Below are 20,000 nucleotides of genomic sequence, written 5' to 3'. Positions count from 1 at the left end.
ACACACACACACACACGCATGGGGTGCGCATAGGCACACATGCACACACACACACACACACACACACACACACACACACACACACACACACACACACACACACACACACACACACGTTCACTCACAGACACATATACATTGATACATGTTCTACTTGTTATACACAAATGCACCCACCCACACACTTATACTCACATATACATATACATTGAGATGCTCACACACACTTACACACAAAAAGACACACACCCACACACACACAGGTATGACTATTCAAGCTTGATCTTATCATGCTATCTGGGCTCCTAGCAGGATGCAGCTAACTCGCTAATGTAGCTGTGAGATCCTCTTTCAGATTATCATCAGGGCAATGTAACAGAATACCATTCCACAAAGGACTGATAGCGTAAGCTGCATAGTCCATTAAACTGTCTGTCTGCAACGCAGACAACATGTACCATGATAGGTACACAGCAGAAAAGATATGAGAGTTTTTTTGAGATGGTTGCAAGAGTTCAGGCACAGAAATGTGCACAATGGGGAATAATATTGCATCTTAAACGTAAATCAATAAAATAGGTTGCTTTCCATGCTAAATAAGGGGTTTGTTGGTGTTTGTAATTATTTATTTCTTTATATTACTCAATCATGGGTAGACGTTGCCTCACAGCAATACTCCCTTAATGATGAGCTCATCGTGGGGGGAGATTGCCTTTCCATTTCAACACCCAAACACAGAATCAGACAGCAGACAGTTAGTAGTTGGTAGTAAAACACAAGTGCAGAGACTACAGCTGCCATTTCAAAGGTGTCGGCAGTAAACCGCACTTTTTGATGCTGCTGTCAAAACTATCCCCCTTTCCTTTTCCTCACAACTCCACAATATCACCGGCAGACAGAAATCGTAAATCCATCAACCTCACTGCAGAGAAAAACGGTTCAAAGTTTGACAAGGTTTTGCCGACCTTCATTCCGTTTCCAACAAAACAATCCCCATCTCTCTGTTTGCCCAAACCATACTATTATTTCCGTCACTTTCACAACCTTGGTGTCTCTTTAGTACACAACGGCGTCTATAACATTAAATGACAACTGTTACAGGGGAGAAGTTGGCGAGATAGCAGTACGGTAATGACATGTCTACCTTCATTGTAGACCTCACGCCGCTGGATCCCTGGGTGGGCCGCTGGGTGCTGCTGTTGCTGCTGCTGCTGCTGCTGCTGAGGCTGCTTCTGCTTCTTGGGCCGTCTCTGCACCACGGCTGTGCTCATGTTGCTGTCTGTGGACACCGGGCTTCCCGGACGGTGACCCAGCGACGCCATTTGGTATTTTCGCGCTGTAAGAAACGACCACGAAAGAGTTAAACGTGAACTATGTCAACTTTTCACATTAGTAAACTCTAGCTTGAGCAGTAACTACCATTGTAGATATATCATTTTCGATCTTACGATCTTTTCTATCATACAATCTTTTTTTCCGTAGGTGGGCAAAAGTGGACCAGAAAAAATAAACGTATGGAGAAATACTCTTTGGATGTGTTGAATGGTAAATGGACTGCATTTATACAGCACTTTTGTAATCAGTGGCCACTCAAAGCGCTTTACAATATTGCCTAACATTCACCCATCCATGCACACATTCACACTCCGACGGCGGAGTCAACCATTGAAGGCGACAGCTAGCTCGTCGGGAGCAGTTAGGATGAGGAGCCTTGCTCATGTACACCTCTACTAGGAGGAGCCGGGGATCAAACTAATCAACCCTCTCTACCTCCTGAGCCACAAGTGTGAGAAACTTTGCAGTTCAGATCTTTTTAAATGCAGTCAAAAGCTACAGTCATCAAAAATCACAGTGCAGGGTTTAAGAATCAAGATGAGTCTAGTTAGTCTATGTTTATGTAGAAGTTGCTTTTGCTTATGTAGAGATGATGATTAAAGATGAGACTTTCTTCCCAAGTTTGTGGTCAAATCTGCATTGACACCCCCACCGCTGTAAGATGTCAACAGGGGGAATAACCAGATTGACAGCCTCCGGAAACTTCTAGGCAGGGAATTTCCAAACAGAGAGTGGGGAAAAGGGAGGAATGCTTTACAGGGGACACTCCAAGAGGGACACCCTTTCTGAGATGTACTTGATCCCTATGAACCCTATGAACCGCCTTGTCAAAGGAATTTCAATGTACAGAACAACTGTGTACTTACACTCCACATTCACCAACAAAACACTTAGGCCTCGGTCATGTTCCTGCTGGACCAAGCGAACCAGGAGGAACCTCCACATGTGTAAAACAACCAGCCTCCCCTCCCTCCCTCCCTCCCTCCCTCCCCCGGGCCCTTACCGGAGGCCCCGGCGGCCATCTCCTGTCCGTGTGCGTTGGGGTACTTGGGGGCCTTGCCGCCGGCGTACTCGGCCGCCGCCGCCACCGCCTGGGCGAAGTCCGCGTCAGTGAAGAAGGATCCATCGGAGGAGCTGACGGCGCTGGAGCGGCCCGACGACACGTTGTCCTCCTCGGACGCCGAGCCCCAGCCGTTGATCATGGAGCCCGTGACCGAGCTCTCCAGGTCGCCCACGCTGGAGGCCGGGGTCTGCTGCTGCTCCAGGCCCCGTAGCAGGAGCCTCCTCTGGGGCCGGTGGCCGCGGTGCCCGTGGGGGTGCGGGTGGGTGTGGTGGAGGTGCTGCTGCTGCTGCTGCTGCTGGTGGTGCTGCGGGTGCTGGTGGTGCTGGTGGTGGTGGGGGAGGTGGTGGCCCCCCTTGGCCATCTCGGCGTCCGTGTCCTCCTCCTCCTCCTCCTCCTCCTCCCCGTCCATCATCTCCTCGTCCTCCTCCTCCTCCAGCATCTCGTCCTCCTCGTCCTCCTCCGCCATGCCGTCCGGGTGGAGGCCCATGGGGCTGGTGATGTAGCTGTAGGTGTGGGACGGAGACAGGGGCCGGGGCGGGGGGCTCACAGCGTGGCGTCTGGGAACACGGTGGTGCGGAACAGGGAGTCAGATTCATCACACTCATAACTCACAGTGAGATGACCTCATATAGCGTTACGACCACCCTGAACATTAACGGCTCCATTTTAACAATTGGATCGCAAAATGATAATTGCCAGGGGCAGGAGAGTGTGGTGGTGAAGGGTGTTTGACTCCCAGCCAAAACGGTACGGTTTTGGCTGGTACTAAAGTTCACCAGAGCTTTGGGATAAAAGCTTCAACCAAATGGTGAAGGAGAATAGACCGCTGAATAATAAGTCCCGCCTCCGAGGCTCCCGGTTCCCTCGGTCAAATGTGTATGGGAAATAACATGGGGGTTTTGAATGATGGTACATAACAAACTCTGTAGGCGGCGGAGAAGTAAAAGCTGCGTCACGTTTTGAACTTCACACTTTTTCCATCTAGTCTCCACTGACGTTTTGGATTGGCGGTGCCGTTAAAGTAGTTAACTATTATGAAGAAGCATTATGCTAACGCAGATCTGCACAGACTTCGGACGTCACGACTCAAGTGTGTAGTTCAAAACGTGCCACAGCTTTTACTTCTTCGCCACCTACAGAGTTTGTTATGTACGATCATTCAAAAACCCCATGTTATTTCCCAGAGACATTTGACCGAGGGAACCGCGGGACTTATTCTTCAGAGGTCTATTGAATACACCTCCCTTGTTTTGTTTTTGTCTTGCATGTTATTATTACTTGAATTCACTCAAATAATCACAAGTCGGTTTTTCTGTATGTGTGATGTCACAAATATTTGTTCAACAAATGCTATGAATGATACACAAACAAACAAACAAAAAAGTGTAAAAAAAAAAGTTGACAGTGGACAAGAAGTCAAGCCGTCTGCACACCCACACACACACACACACACCCGCACACACACACACACACACACACACACCTGCGGTCGTGGAGGTCGGCGAGGTCGTGCAGCATGGGCTGCATCTCCTCCTGGGGGGAGGGGGTGAGCGTGGCGGTGGACTGGTGGCTGTAGGAGACGGCGGCCGGCGAGGAGGCGGCCCCCCGTACGGGCGGGGTGGGCCCCCGCTCCATCTCCTCCATCTCCTCCTCCTCCTCCTCCAGCTCGTCTGGCTGCAGGTACATGCGGGACGGGGGCATGGGGCACTGCATGTCGGGGTCGTAGCTGTCAGGGGAAGGGGGGGGGGGGCGCACAGACACATCCAGACGCACGCACGCACAGACATACGCACACGCACACAGACACACACACACACACACACACACACACACACACACACATAAACAAATGCACGCACAAACACGCACACACAGATACACCCACAGACAGACAGACAGACAGATGCACGCAGTCAGGCACATGCACACATAAACAAAAATAAATAAACACAGACCATACACAGACACACACACACACACACACACACACACACACACACAAACACACCCCCACACACACACATCTCGTTAGCTTCAGCTGCTGGTGTTTTTGTGATGCACCGCTAGAAACAGGGCTGTAAATATTCATGGTGTCCGTCTGTCAAGGCTTGACGTGTAGGTTACATCCATGCATCAAACAGCCCTCGGGCTATACACTCGCAATTACTAAAGTAGCGCAGACAGAGAGAGAGAGAGGGAGATACGATTCCTAATAAATAAAATAAATTGTCTGTATACCTCATCTGGGTTTTTTGGTACATGTGTGTGGCTGTGTGTGTGTGTGTGTGTGTGTGTCAGTATGTATGACTGTGTGTGTGTGTGTGTGTGTATGTGTGTGTGTGTGTGTGTGTGTGTGTGTGTGTGTTTGTCTATGTGTGTGTGTGTGTGTGTGTGTTTGTCTACGTGTGTGTGTGGGTGTGTATGTGTGTGTGTCTGTGTGTCGGTTTGTATATCTGTGTGTGTGTGTGTGTGTGTGTGTGTGTGTGTGTGTGTGTGTGTGTGTGTGTGTGTGTGAGAGTGTGTGTCTATGTGTTTGTGGTATGTATGCGTGTGTGTGTGTGTGTGTGTCCAGGCCCACCTGTCCTCCATGGAGAGGGAGTACTCCTCGGTGCTGCGGCAGGGGGGTGGGTTGGCTGGGGGAGGGGGCAGCATGTCAGCCCAGTTCATTGTGCTCTGTTTGGGTAGTTTGGGGGTGCGGCCTCCCTTCTTCTGACCCTGGCTCCCTACTCCAACATGGGGGGAGAGAGATGGAGAGAAAACTACTTCAGTCACAGGACAACCAACGAATCAACTACGAGAACACAGACAAACTCACAGACACGCACACACACACTCTTCTATATTCTCTTTGTTTCTTAGCCAACAGATCAATAATTCATGTCCACAAAATCGCGTCAAAATAAATACAGAAAGGAAGAAATTGAGAGCAATAGGATGAACAAGTCTGGAGCAAAAAGGTTGTCTACAACAACAGAAGGAGTGGCCCCGGCTGGTGAGTGCACACGCCTCTCGCGGCGTGTTGTAATGGGACAGAATTACTATCAAAGCGAGGACATTTCTCCACAGTAATGCCCCCGTGCGTTGTGAGAGAGAAGGTAAGGGTGGAAAAAAAGAGAGAGCCTATTAGCAACAAAGCATTGGAATTGCAAACCAATGAGCTGTGAGGTGTGGCAAGCACCAAAGGCTACCCTTTTTAATGACTAGAAGTGCAAATGCAATATGAGAATGGATCCCGTGCATTAAGGTGGCGGCGTTGCATGCCGCCCGCGACGTCCAATCATTCGTCTTAGCCCCCCCCGAAAACAGACTTTTAGGCTTTGTTTCGCGTTAAGCTTCCTCTTTATGCGGGAATGTACATGTGAGCTGGCTAATGGCTGCCACAGACAGATAACACCAGATTTAGGGGAAGGGGTAGACTCGTCACAGAGCGGCGACAGTAAAACACCCTGTGTAACAACATAACAACAATTTAGGCGAACATTTGCAAACATGACAAATCCCTTTGTGTCTTGTTCTTTAAATATCCCTGGGATGCCACCCTGGCACCCTCATGAGGAAGACTCATGTGTTGTTCTCTGTGCTCCTCTCACTTTTGTTCAGAGATAGCACTGTCGGGTTTCTCTTCTTCTGGTTTTTGTCCCCCCCCCCCCCCCCCCCTGGAAGCGTGCGTTTTCTTTTTTCCATTCCATTTCGCGATAGGGCCCCGACATGGAAATTAATCAAATTACCATTTTTAAAGGCTCGCGCATTATGAAAGTCTCAAAGTGATTTATTGCTTTTGAGGGAGAGTCTGAAATGGAGCTTGGAGGTGAATGTGATTAAGTGGTTCACAGAAATAATAATAAAAAAAAAAAACTTTAAGCAATTAAGACCAAAGAAAAGCGATGGAACCCTCCGGAACCACAAAGCAGAACCATCCTAAGTGAGGGAAACATTTCGCATTTTGATTCACCCTTCCACGACACCTCCCCCCCCCCCAAACCGACCACTATCAAAACCCCCTCTTTCTAACCCCCCTACAATCAGCCTCCCGCCCTGGGCTCACCTGAGGTGCTGCTGCTGCCCCGGTCAGAGCTGTTGTAGGAGCCCCCGGTCAGGCTCTCGTGGGCCTGGTTGTAGGGTATGGTGGCCGGCATGGGGCTGTCCCCCCCTCTGTAGCGGTCTGGTGGGGAGAAGAGGAGCGGGGCGGCGGGGGGGGGGGGGGTAGGTGGTGGTGGTGGTGGTGGTGGTGGTGGGGGCACAGAGTATATGGTTAGCATCGCCCCGAGGGGGGGAATACGCAGAACATCTCAAAGGCCTTTCTAGTCAAAGGGATCAAATGTGTGGCGTGTGGAATGGGGAGGGCGAGTGGGGGAGGGAGGGAGGGTGGGAGGAAGGGGGAGGCAGATACACATCCCCACTGTGACCTTCTAGACAGCCAGGCAGTAAGTACAAGGAGGCAGAAGGTTAAAAATATGTCAGGCCCCATGGAAAAAGAAAGGGAACATGTTGAAGACATTACAGAAAGCTACGGTAGGATGTTATGAAAACACGAGCGCGGAGACATGCAGTCCATGCTGTGTGTTTTTCAGCGACGCACTCCAAAGAAAACATGCAATGTCTAAAATGTCTCAGAAGAACGACAGCGAGAAAAGAGGCTGAAACTCTAAACGGTGGCGGTAGATGTGTGGCTTCTCAGCGCAGGGAAGCAGAGAGCGGGTTAATTGGAAAAGTTTCCTCTTTAAAGGATGAAACTTCCACCACCGGCGACCCCTAATCGTTCCTTCAGATGTGTTGACACCTCCGATCAAGTGTCACAACTGACCAGCCTCCCAGATATTGTCCAGTCCTGACAAGACCATTATTCACAGCAAGCCACACCTACATATATATATATACATATATATATATATATATATATATATATATATATATATATATAGTTGCACAGCGGGTGTGGGGATCAGTTTCAACAGGAGAGTGATAGAAAATTGTGACGGATGGATGGCGACGATCGACACGAGCGGAAGGAGGCAAGACAAGAACCAAAAGGGAATCATGGGTATTCTCCCACGGAGACGACCAGGAGCAGAGAGACGGCAGGAACAAAGAGAGGAAGCAATGAGGAGGTGAAAATCAACTGAAGAGTGGATGCGGTGACGGCCAGGGGCAGCCATTTGAGCCTTTCTCTCCTCTCACCCTTATTGAGCTTGTTCTGCTCCATGATGCTGTACTGCAGCTGGGACGCCAGGTCCGACTGCTTGTGCTGCTGGGACACCAGGCTGGGCTTCCAGCCATGCTTCTCGTTCATCTCCCCTCCGCCCCCCATTCCTCCTCCGCCGCCGCCGCCGCCGCCTCCTCCCCCTCCACCGCCCCCGGGGGGCCCGCGCTCGCCGTTGCCCATGATGGCGGACTGGATGAGCTGCGTGGTGGCGTAGGGCGTGGGCTGGCCCCCCGGCCCCAGGAAGCGGCCGTCCTTGAGGTTGGGGCTGTTGAAGGTCTTCATCTCGTTGATCTTGTTGGAGAGGTCCACGTCGCCGTACACGCCCGACTCCGGCACCAGCAGGTTGGTCTGCTTGTTTTCCATCTGATTGTTATAGTTGGCGATGCAGTCGGCTGGGGGGGAGGGGGGACACGGGAGATGAGAGGGAGGGGGGGGGGGGGGGTATTTAGTCAAACTACTTTGTGCTGTAGAGGAGGGAGCCCCCTGGGGTAACCCTGGTGCACCAGGTGGGTGGGGTCGTGGGTGGTTTTGGGAGGAATACAAGATGGTGAAATGGATCAACGGAACGAAAGTGCTTTTACGCCTGGCCAATATTTACACATTCCCACCAGAAGGATCCGGGACATCTCCACCTGCTCGCTTGACCAGTGGTGCGAGTGAAGAGGGGGAGTTAAGACGTTGCCATTATGATCTGCGGCGTTGGGGGCAGGACGGGCATGTGGCTAGGGCGTTGGACACCCAGTCCAACCCATGTTCCGGGTTCGATCCCCAAAGTCCACAGTCTACCTGTAGAAATCCTTGAGCTAAATTCCTTCACCCCCCCCACATTCTCATGTATCTGTATTTACTTTTAATCCAAGTTGCTTTGCATGAAAGCGTCACACAACTAGATAGTACACAGCAGTAATCCATAATCACTCGAGCGTGACCCACAATCCTCAGCGTTCTGTGGCTGTCTGGCGGCCGATGCCGCAGTGATTGGTCTCATCGTGAGGGATGGGGGGTGGAGGTGTCTGAAGCAAAGCCTGGGGATGTATGCAACGCCGTCAGCGCAGGGCTATGGTGACAGATCCAATTTTCCCCGCTTCATAAAATATTCAAATCCGCCCCTTCCCCCCCACCAGTGGATCCGAGGGCTGAGCTCGGCGGTAAACACAGAGGACGGCCATAGGTGCCGCAACGAGACAACAACAACGCCTCGGCTCGCATTGTGTGTTGAACAACACTTCAAAGAGGGTGTGCATGTGTTGTGTGTGTGTGTGTGTGTGTTGTGTGTATGCGCGTGTGTTTGCGCGAGCGTGTGCTTGTGTGTACATGTGCGTGTCTGTGTTTTTGTGTGACTGTGTGTTTGCGATTGCGTGTTTGCGAAAGTGTGTGTCTGTGTGTGCAGGTCTGCGTGGATGCGCGCATATGTGCGTGCATGTGCGTGTGTGCCTGAATGTGGGTGCGTGCGCTTTACGTGCGTGTGCGTGTGCGTGTGTCTTCGCGAGGACCCCTATGGCTGAGATAAAGGGACATTAACTCCTACTCCTCTTCCTCCTCCGTCACCTCGTCAGTGATCTGCTTAGCGCTCACATAGCTCGGGCTGCTGGCACGCACACAAAGGGAACCGGGATCTGGCCCGGGCTCCTCCGGGGGGGAAGGGCGGAGGCGGCGACGGGTGTCAAACGCTGCGGGGAGTCAAACGCTGCGGGTGTCATGCGGTGAGTGAGGGCTGCGCCTCGGCGCGGGTTATGTTATTCCTTCCAAGACAAGCGCCGCGGCGCGCCAGAGAGGCCGGGGTTAGAGTTGAAAGATAAACACTTGAAGCCAGGGTTGCGATTAGTTGCGTTGCCCGCGCCGGAGGCGACGTGGGTGAGGTGTGTTCTGACGGGCCGCCGGCCGCTGGGTTTAGCAGCGGCCGGGTTCTGTTTCTTAAGTAGGATTCTGTAGCCACCAGGGGAACCTCGACAACCAATTAGATGCACAACATTTGGGATCAATGTGGTGGCGAAATGACACTAGGACGATTACAGAGGATATTAAGAGGCTGAAAACGAGGGCATTGTCTTTAAAGTCCAATGTCAATAATTTTACACTTAAAGCCTTCTGAGGGAGCTAATGATGGTGCAGATTAATAAGGTAGCGCATAATCATGATGACCTTACTCCGTCTTCTAACTGCTAGTTGTAGCCAAATGTTGTTTGTTCGCTTCTCCTTCAAGGGAGGTCACCGTGTGCCCGTGTGTGTAGGTGTGCATGCATCTGTGCGTGTGGGTGTGCATGATTTCCCAGATTTTGGAACGAATCTTACTGTACTCTCGTAATGAAAACCTCAGTGGTGCTGACTAGACTAAAAGGGCAGCTGGTGTTGAACCATAATGCACGCTCTCTCTCTCTCTCTCTCTCTCTCTCTCTCTTTCTCTCTCTCTCTCTCTCTCTCTCTCTCTCTCTTTCTCTCTCTCTACTTCCATCTCCTCTTTCAGGTGCACCTCTCTCTCCTCATCAGCCTCTCTCTCACTCTATTTCCCTGCCATCCCTCCATCCCTCTATCTATCCACCAATCTGTCCATCCCTCTCTCTCTCTCTCTCTCTCTCCATCCCTCTCTCTCTCCATCCCTCTCTCTAGTTATCCACCAGTCTCTCCAACCCTCTCTCTCTCCATCCCTCTCTCTCTCCATCCCTCTCTCTAGTTATCCACCAGTCTCTCCATCCCTCTCTCCCTCTCTGGCCAGCAGCTGCCGTCCATCCCTGACCTCTAAATGCCGCTCCACATTTCTTAAATAACTGAGCACTTAAGGGAAATTACATTACGGACCTCAACAACAGTATGGAAATCCAGCAGCTCAATTCGATTAGCGACAGGAGCAAAGCCGTAAGCCCCTCCAGTGGGCTCTTTTTATTTCCTGCCCGAAACATCTCCACTTTAACTTCAAATAAATCAGACAACACAGCCGCCCTCCGCCGCGCCAGCCTTCCCTAATACTTCCAGGTTGTCCTCCTGCACGGCAACGAGCAAAAGCACAGAAACTAAAACAAGCGTGCGGCAATATTCTCCAGAGAGCTAACCCAGATATCAGGTATCATCTTTTTTTACTTATTTTTCTTCTACTACTGCAGCAGCAATCCCGACCAATCGTATCTCCTGAAATCCCTGAGTGAATTCCACTCGGCTGGGGGGAATTCACTGCATTGGATTCCCGTGGGGCCCTGATGCGTTTCAGTAGCAGGTTATATCTTTGGGTGGGCGCTGGTCTGGGTGGAAGGCACTGACCTGGTCGGCTGTAGGTCGCCAGGTTACTGTCGCTGTTGCCGTTGCCGGCGGTGCAGCAGTTGATGCTGCAGTCGTTGTGGTTGGAGCAGGAGTTGGGCCAGGTGTCGGCCAGCCAGGGCTGGGTCGCAGACTCCCCGATGTTCAGCAGACCGGGCCTGCACAACCACACGCACAGCGCAGCGTTAGAGGGAACGGGGACAACTGGGAGACACCTGAATGTGTTAGTGTGTGTGTGTGTGTGTGTGTGTGTGTGTGTGTGTGTGTGGGTCTGAACTGATTCTGATTACTGGGAATCCAGGGAGGGGGGAGGGTGGAGAAGTGGGTTAACATGACATCACATAAAGCCAGTGTGAGAACGGAATTCGAATGCAGTCTATTCAAGTTAAAGTACATAAACAAAACTCAGATAGTATTTCTTCCTCCTCTACGCTCCAGTGGATTTCTTCCTAACAGATAGATATATATATGAAAGTACTTTCCTTTTTTCATTTCCTCATTTATTTATTTTCCCTTCTCCTCATACATATCCCTGACTCCCTGGGCCCCAGGGTGGGGGGGGGGGTGGGGTTGGGAGGGTGTGGCGAGACAAGGGTTGGGGGGGGGGGCACATTAGAGCCAGGCCCGGCTAAGTAGGTTGTGTTCGCTCCACTTGGCCGCACAGCAGTATGACACGTCTGGCTGGGGGCTTCGGCCATGGATTCCGATTGGACCACGGGCCGGATAGAACTTTAATGTCTGCAAAAGGCACGCAGGCGGCAGCCCGCTGAACCACACACCACTCTCTTCCTTCCCCCGCTAAAGGGGTTCTGCTGCGTTGTCAGGGAACATCTCAATCATTGTATAAGTTTAGTGCAGCCGTACAGTGGAGAGAGAGGAAATAAAGAGGAATTACAGTGAGCCGGCCAGCTAGGCGAGCGAGATCCATGGGGGGTTATCAGGGATATTATGTCTGTTTATGTAATCTCTCTCTCTCTCTCCCTCTCCCTCTCCCTCTCTCTCTCTCTCTATGTGTGTGCGTGCGACTTGGCTTCTGACTTCCAGAGCAGCCCATTGGTCTTTTATTCAGCACACTCTGAGCGTTCCTGCTTGAGGACAGGATATCTTCATTGTGGCTGCAGGGCGGACAAAGAACTCGGAGTATAAACATAATAACGATAAAAATGTCCTATTGGTCATGGAATACCATGGGTAGGCTCAGCCTACTCCATCTCAGCCACACATACATTGTTTCACTCATGTGAATATCCACAGATGGGGCCTGGAAACGTGAAATCCAAAAAGTGCCCTGGCACCCAAACACACGATTGTTATTCTTCTTCTAGTATGTTGGAATGACTCGAGTGTTGGATTTCGTTTTTGAGCGATCACACTCATTTGTCTTGTACTGCCAATTACTCTTTGGCGGCGTGGCGGCACAGTCACTCTGCGACGTAGGAGAACTGAGCAGCCATTGTCTTCCCAATGAGCAGACACAGCCCTACTGGGGGAGCGCATCGTTCACAAGGAGGAGAACAAACAGAGCTACAATGTTCTTCAAAGCTGGTGTTGCAATAACCCGACTTCTCGCTTATCTAAACCTATATAATAACACCATGTATCATACATACCATGTATGTATGTAAGCTGTGACTCCAAAAGGTGAAACTACTGAACATCTATTTGTCAGGGTTTATGCCATGCAGCATCTTAACTGAATTTCTTATCTTCACAGACGTTCTGAAGCATCCAAATACTAAATAGAGATACGAAACGCGATGCCCGTTTCGGTGGACTTAAGGTTGCACCATTTCTGTAGCATTAACCGCTACTGCATGGCAGCCATCCTCCGGTACAGCAGCCATGCTACGGACCACTCCTTGTTTCCTCCTACGGGGTTGGATACATCGGTGAAGCTAGGGCACAGCCTTGTGGCGACCGGGAGTCTGCGTAGAGGGATAAGGACGGACTGCGGGCCAGGCGAGATGGGGCTTTGTTGCTGCTAGTCCCATAAAACACCTCCCCCACCACCATCACCACCAGCAGCACCTCCACCCCCACCAACCTCTCTGCATCACCCACTAGATGCCTGAACGGGATGCTTAGAAAGTCAGAGCACTCCCCCTAGTGTCCGTGTGTGAGTATTACACTATCATGTCGATAAAAATGTTATTATGATGTGCAAATGCTTATTCTTACCTTCCGGCGCTGCTGACAGCCTCGCCACCTCTTTGATAAGCCACTGTAGAAAAGAAAAGAAAAAAGAACACATTCAAACGGTGAGGTTCTGATGGACATGGTAACAATAATCATGTCAATATTGAAATAAATGGACAGAAATATGTGACTTTCTGATTCAACAACAAGCAGACGGTTAAATAGCATGCATAGGAGAAAGGCCAGCTGGACCGAAGTTATACAGAAGATAACATTGAAGATGTTATAGTAGTGCATGAATGAATGTGTGTCTGTGGTGGTGTAGGTGTGTATCGTGTTATTGTGTGTCTGTGGTAATGGCTGTGTGGTGCAGGGATTGTGCCTGTATGTGACGTGTGCGTCTATGTGTATAATTATTTTTGTGTGTCTCAATGTGCTTGTGTGTGTTTTTCTGTGTGTAGGCCCTTGCATATGTGTTACTATGTGGTTGTGTGTGTGTGTGTGTGTGTGTGTGTGTGTGTGTGTGTGTGTGTGTGTGTGTGTGTGTGTGTGTGTGTGTGTGATTTTATGTGTATGCATGCTTGCACATGCCAGTTATTGTGTGTGTACCCCTATGTGTGTGCATGAGTGACATTCTGGGCTAAGTCAGAGCCAGCAACGGGTAGGCTGTGCATGAGCCTTATGCAGGACGGAGGTGCAGAGCTGTGTTCCTCTGCTAGTCCAGTTAGCCTAGCTTGTCCTGCTAGCCCTGCTAGCCCAGCCAGCCCAGTTAACCCAGTGTGTCCGTAGCCGTCTGCAGGTTGCGTCCCCCTCTCAAGGAGCACTAAGCTGCCAGTGTGTGAAGGAGAGATGAACTCCCAACTTTAATAATTTTGTTTTGTTTTTGGGGTATTTCCGTGAGTATTGTGTTGGTTTGTGTGTGTGTGTGTGTGTGTGTGTGTGCGTGGAGGTGTCTGTGTGTCGGTTCATCCTCTTCTTATTCAGAAGAATAATTGCTTTCTTTGCTTTTCCATCCACAGCCAAAATTTCCCAAACCTGACCAACATCACTTTCTATGTGGAAATAGACTTGAATTGTTTTCCGCATTTCAGTATTTCAACAGCAGGTTGAGAAACACTGGCTTAAAACGTGATTCCATAAACAGCCACGCATAAACAACCGCACAGCACTGGCTGAAAGAGATGGGTCAGAGTGAATTGGGTCTGAAAGGGCTCAAACTTCCAGCACCTACTGCAAGATTGAAAAAGTAAATTCCAGACCTGAAGCTAAGCCTTGAGGTCTAATGGAAGAAAAATACTGAGTTTACGGTTCACCTGGAGCCTGGGCACAGATAGGATTAGTCAGTTCAACCACAAACACCTCACTCCCTTTCAGCTCGCCCACTCTCTCTCTCTCTCTCTCTCTCTCCCCCCCTCCCTCACACTTTCACTGCACCTTTACCCTGTTGTTGCTCCTGAATCAAGTGTTGCCAACGCCCTGTCAGACACGCACACAAGCACGCACACACGTACAACACGCACACACAGCCTACCCGCACATCAACACACACATACATACACATAAACTCACAAAGCCCTACCCCAAACATACTACACCCACCCAATCACACACACACACACACCCAGACACCCCCCCCCCCCCACCAACACACACACACACACACAAACAAAGAAACGATTTATTCCTTTCATCTCTTGAACGTCACCTCAATTCAGGGATAACCACTTCGCTGGGACTGCTTCCTGCGTACTTAATGCGTGCGTTGCTGCTGCTGTATGGTAAAACGCTTCCTGAGGTTACCTTTGATCAAGTCTACGCCGGTTCCAACCTCTTCTCTGCCTGACACGCTCCTCTTTAAGCCTAGCGTGCTGTCACCGCTAAATTCATCGTCTGGGAGAAGCTCAACACATCTTGATACTGCTGTTTTTCCCTCTCTCTTCCGCGGGGCCCGTGAGCTGAAGTGGTCCTCTTCGACGGCAGTCAGTCAACAGCTCTTCACAGAACTAACCGCGTCCGTATAGAGTTTCAGCGGGAACGCTTTTTAATCCACTTTTTGGAGGGGAAATGTACATCCAGACCGACACGAATCGCAGGTCGCCTGCACTGTATGTTTTGAAGACGTAAACCATAGGATTTGTGCAGAACTTCATTCGTGATTTCTGTAGAGCTTTTGCCAAACAGAGGGGGGGAAGGAAGAAGAACAAAATAACAGGGAAAGGAAAGGGCTTACCTGTAGGTGTGAAGGTGAAGGATGGAACTGTTGGTCCGCGCAGAATACCAAAACAAGGAGAAAAAACAAGACAAACATTAGGCACACACCAGTCGAGTTAGGAAACGGCAACATAAACACATGAGACATCTCTACTTTTCATGTCCTGTTACCACAGCGTCTCCCACAGTGAAAGCACACCAGCATATCACATTACAAGAGATTGCATTATAAAAAGAAACCTAAAACAAAAGTGTGATTCTCTTCTCCTCACTCATGGCTATCTCACAGCCCCTGACATCAACAAGGTGAGACTATGTCCAGCTGCTGGTTCTACTATAGTCCCAGGCTACCAGAGGGCCTGCTGGGAGGAGGTCACTCAGCAAGGAGATTTCTCTCCCTTCTTCTACACACACAGCAGATTGATTACCCCCACTTAGCCACGGAGCGAAGGCGAGTGTGGAACACCATCTGAAATGTGTTACGTTAGCCTCCTCCGTGGAGGTGACCGTGTTTGTCAGGTCATTATCAGGGAATGGCTCGGAGCGCAATAATATATTACTTACGTAAATGCAAAAAAAAAAAAAAAAACTGGATTATGTTGATAGACCGTGGATGAAACTCTCTTACTTCCTTCCTTCTTTGGAAAGGTTATTGTTTCAGAATGTGCTTAGTTTGCTTTATTTTAAATATTGCCTTCTATCGAATACCACGTTCAGCCACGGCCCTGTCTAGTCCACCATTACCTGAGAGATATTCCTTTCTCATTAAAGTTCAGAGAAAAAGTTGTTTTGTATGTAGGATTTTTTTGGGATGGATAATTGCCTTTTGAAGAAGAAAACAAGAGGGTAAGGCCTTCTCTGTGCGGCGGAATTTCACTTTGCTCCGGTGTAGTAACCAATTCACTACAGCAGAAGGTAAACAGAGAAGCGCACTCCAGGTAATATCAGTCCACCGCTGCCGTAGCTTGCTTCCAACTACAGGGATTATAAACTAAATGCAATGCGATGCAAGGGTACGTTTATTTCTAACACAATTCTATCAACACAGACATTTACATCGATAGTGAATGTCATACATATGTTATATATACGTACATTCATTCATTTATATTGTCATAAATGACAAACTTGAATAAAGTGAATATTGTATCGCAAAAAAATAAAATTGTAATGTTGTCCTAATTTGAGTATGACAAAACACAAGAAAGTAATAAATATGTAAATATCCACCTTTCAAACTTGTATCCAGGCTTTAACATAGATAAACAACTTTTTTTCACCAATAACCTCCTCTGACGTTGTCAATGGTTAATGAACAATTTAGACAATACCCCTTTTTTAAATTTTTTTGTACAAAATCAAAACGCAGCTGAACAGTTGCTGCGGGGCAAACAAAAAGAAAAGGAAGACGTTACGTGACTCAATTAATGAGTGGCAAGTGTTGATTGTGTTTGGGAAGAGAAAATATGCTGTTGTTTAGCCCAACACCTATGTTGACAAAGGGGTTATTTAGAGAGGGGCACAGTCACTGCCAGGACAATTATGCAGGAAAAGCAATTTCATGACACACACACACACACACACACACAGATGTGCACATGCAAATGCACATTCACCCAACAACCCACACACACACACACACACACACACACACACACACACACACACACACACACACACACACACACACACACACACACACACACACACACACACACACACACACACAGCCTCCGCCCGTGTTCCAACTACTTCAGTTTCGAGTGAAGACTGTTGCTTCATGTGGTTGCAATTATACCCTTCTCCTCTTCTCAAAACATTCTTACTTACCAGTTCCAACAGGGACCGTGGCCCCTTGTGGTTTCAGAAATCAGGAGGAGATGGAGGGGCGGAGAGACAGAGAGAGAGAGAGGGCGGCATACTTGTCTACCGTGCCCACGGAGAGTGCAGCGGTCCTCCTATAGGGAGGGATACGAAGCCCGAGGCTACCACCTCCTAACCCAACCTCCTCTCTCCTCCTCCTCCTCCTCCTCCATGCCGCCGTCGCCCAACAACACGGACCTGGTTGCCATAACAACCTCCAAGGTAAGGCGAGGAAGTTATCTACGCTCACAGAACGGCTATTGTCTGTAAAGTACGAAGCGACTTGGCAACAGTTTCTAATAAAGAAAGCCTGCAGCGTGCCAAAACTTTACCTTTTTTCCTTGTTTGAACATTAGACATCTGCGATTGAGCTACCCGTCACGTATTTGCCACAAACACACACATGCACACGCACACACACACGCACACACACACACACACACACAAACACACACCGCACAACGCTGCCATATTAGATTTGAAAACTGAGCTGTCTATTTTCTTGAATGTCATCATGTGTTCCTGAGAAAGATGACTATAAGGTAATCCACACCACGGTAAAAACACCAGACTCGTGGCCGTGATAATCGGCCCCACACGTGCATCTGCGTACCGAAAAGGACCCCGAAGCCCCAGGCAGATTGAGACGACAGCTCAGCCAAGGTAAGGTATCCATCTCTCTCCCCTGTTTAAATGACTCCTAATCACCAGTGGGAGGGTGGGTGGGTGTCAGTGGGACACCCACCCAGGGGGTTGACATGGAGGAGAACGGCCGGTCTCCCCCACCTCCACGCTGGCCCTACCCCACGCCTTCCTACAGTGCCAGAGCCCCGGCTAAGCCCACCCGTTGTTTGTGTGTGTCTGGAGGGAGTGAAGCGTGGATCCCCTCTGACCAGCCAGCTCTGGGGTGGGGGATGTCAGGGGGGATAGGTGACAGGGTAACAGGTAAGGGCCCTTCCCAGGCCCCAACCAGCTGCATCGCCCCGGGGCCCACACACACACACACACACACACATTACTACCGGCCCAGACACAAATGAGACCCGGGCACAAAGCCCTAATAGCCCCTCTTGATTCTCTTGTGAGAGTGTTGTGGAAAGGGGTGGGCTCGTGTCCTGAACCCTGTCACTTTGGCTCAAGTCAGTTCAAATAAAAGCGTTTATTTTTTTGGGGGGGGGTGCTAAGGTCTGGTTTGGTTTGGGCTGGGTGGAACTGAACGCAAGTAGCAGCGACATCCAAGAGGGTGGCGCTTCTCACAGAACTGCCGAAACAAAGACTAACTAGTAGAGAGGATGACGCAAGGCGCGCCAACTCCTCCACAATAAAAGACCTTGGTGTGCAACAACAGCAAGATAACATGCAGGGGTGTCAGTATGTCCTACATAATATAGTTGTTATTGTTTCTCTGTTCCCAGGGAAATCAAAAGGGAACGACTTAAAAGGGACGTTGCTCTGTGGCTTCAGTTTCCAAACAATCTTCAGCAAAAAAAAAGAGACTTTTCCACACCCACACTTGCCTCAAAACTGTAGTACTCTAAATTACACAATCCATCCAATGTCTGCCTTGAGGGTGTGAATTAGTCGGGAGACATTTTGCTAACGAGGAGTGCACACATTTCTCAGTGCGTTTACATGACACTCAAGAAAGTCGACTTATTGGCTTAGTCCAACTGTGATTGGATTACTAAGATGCATGCACCTTAGTCGAGCTATACTCGAATCGAATTGGGTTACTCATAGTCGAATTAAGACCCCTAGATAATGCGATTCATAGTCGAGCTAAGCGTGCATGTACAAAGTCGAATTGGATTATGCGTTGAATTGCGTTCTGCGCATGCTCGAGATCTTTTCCCGGATCCCGGGGATCTTTTCCCGGGTTGCTCATCAACGAGGTTGTAAAATAACTACAATCTTTATTCATTCATTGCGCCGCGGCCGAACTGACGGGGTATTCTCTGATATATGAATCTTACAGACTGCGTCGGGTTCTCAGACTCTCTGGTAGGCCTACTTCCACAACAAGTAAAGACTCCTACTCGCCCATGGGCAAAAGGAATTGGGGGAAATTAACTTTGGCTTTGACTCTCTGAAGTCCAGATTGAAACGCGACATGGAGGAGAAAGCGACGTTTCAGCAGACAGCTGTCAGTTCACATCGGGTCCATATCATTTCATCATTGTTCCGACCTCTCGGTCGTATGCGGACTGCTCCGCCGGCAGAGCAGCCGGAGGAGTCGGCATACGGCCGAGAGGTCGTATGCCGACGTACTCCCTAGCAACTTCTGTGGAAGTTGCTAGGGAGACGAATCGCAACTCCCTCCGCCAATCCATCTCCCTCCGGCCCCCCTGATAACCACGGCACGTGCACACGTATGAAACACACGTGCGCTGCATGAAAACACCTACCTTTGCGTATGCCGGCGTAGCTGGTGGAGAGGCCACTCCTCTTCTTGCGGTGGCGGTACAGCCAGATGCTGAACACCATCAGGATGATCCAGCACGCCGCCCCGATCCCCGCGATGAACGCCGGCTGCTTCACCACGTCGGAGATCTGCTGCGACAGGGGGTTCTGGGGGTCCGATGTCGACTCCGTCATGCGGCCCGACGCGTCTGGGAGGGGGGGGGGGGGGGTAGGAGAAGATGGGGAAGAGGTGGTGGAAGACGGGGGAGGAGGAGGAGGAGGAGTAGGGGGAAAAGAGAAAGGGGGTTACAGATCAAACAAGGACAGAGAAGTTGTCAAGACTCCGAAACAAAATGTTCCCTGCCTTCTTCAAGGCATCCTTGAGCAAGATGCTGGACAACCTCACTGCTCAATGAATGACACATACATTAAGTCGATGTAAAAGCTAAAGAGAAATAACATTCACAAATAGTAGTAAAAAAATAAAAAACAAGAATTAAACCCTTGATGAAAGAAGAGAGGGGAAAGAAACCATTTGAG

At 49.8% G+C, this 20,000-nt stretch overlaps 1 protein-coding gene across 1 annotated transcript in view; it reads right to left on the bottom strand.

The window, feature by feature from the left end:
- Positions 1–20,000, bottom strand: part of LOC311342459 (roundabout homolog 1-like) — a 47,459-nt gene that overhangs the window by 6,577 nt on the left and 20,882 nt on the right. Inside the window, exons 4-14 of the mRNA XM_084467285.1 lie at positions 19,466–19,669; positions 15,217–15,243; positions 13,029–13,071; positions 10,854–11,008; positions 7,577–7,993; positions 6,444–6,560; positions 4,977–5,121; positions 3,882–4,124; positions 2,838–2,955; positions 2,339–2,789; positions 1,145–1,336 (exon numbers count right to left, since the gene is read on the bottom strand). Coding sequence (XP_084323411.1) covers positions 1,145–1,336; positions 2,339–2,789; positions 2,838–2,955; positions 3,882–4,124; positions 4,977–5,121; positions 6,444–6,560; positions 7,577–7,993; positions 10,854–11,008; positions 13,029–13,071; positions 15,217–15,243; positions 19,466–19,669 — 2,112 coding nt within the window. The remainder of the gene's footprint in view (positions 1–1,144; positions 1,337–2,338; positions 2,790–2,837; positions 2,956–3,881; positions 4,125–4,976; positions 5,122–6,443; positions 6,561–7,576; positions 7,994–10,853; positions 11,009–13,028; positions 13,072–15,216; positions 15,244–19,465; positions 19,670–20,000) is intronic.

This window comes from Micromesistius poutassou, assembly GCF_964030765.1.
Source record: "Micromesistius poutassou genome assembly, chromosome: 4".
Taxonomy (NCBI): Eukaryota; Metazoa; Chordata; class Actinopteri; order Gadiformes; family Gadidae; genus Micromesistius; species Micromesistius poutassou.
The sequence above is the reverse complement of the archived record's forward strand: the minus strand, read 5'-3'. Positions and strand labels throughout refer to the sequence as shown.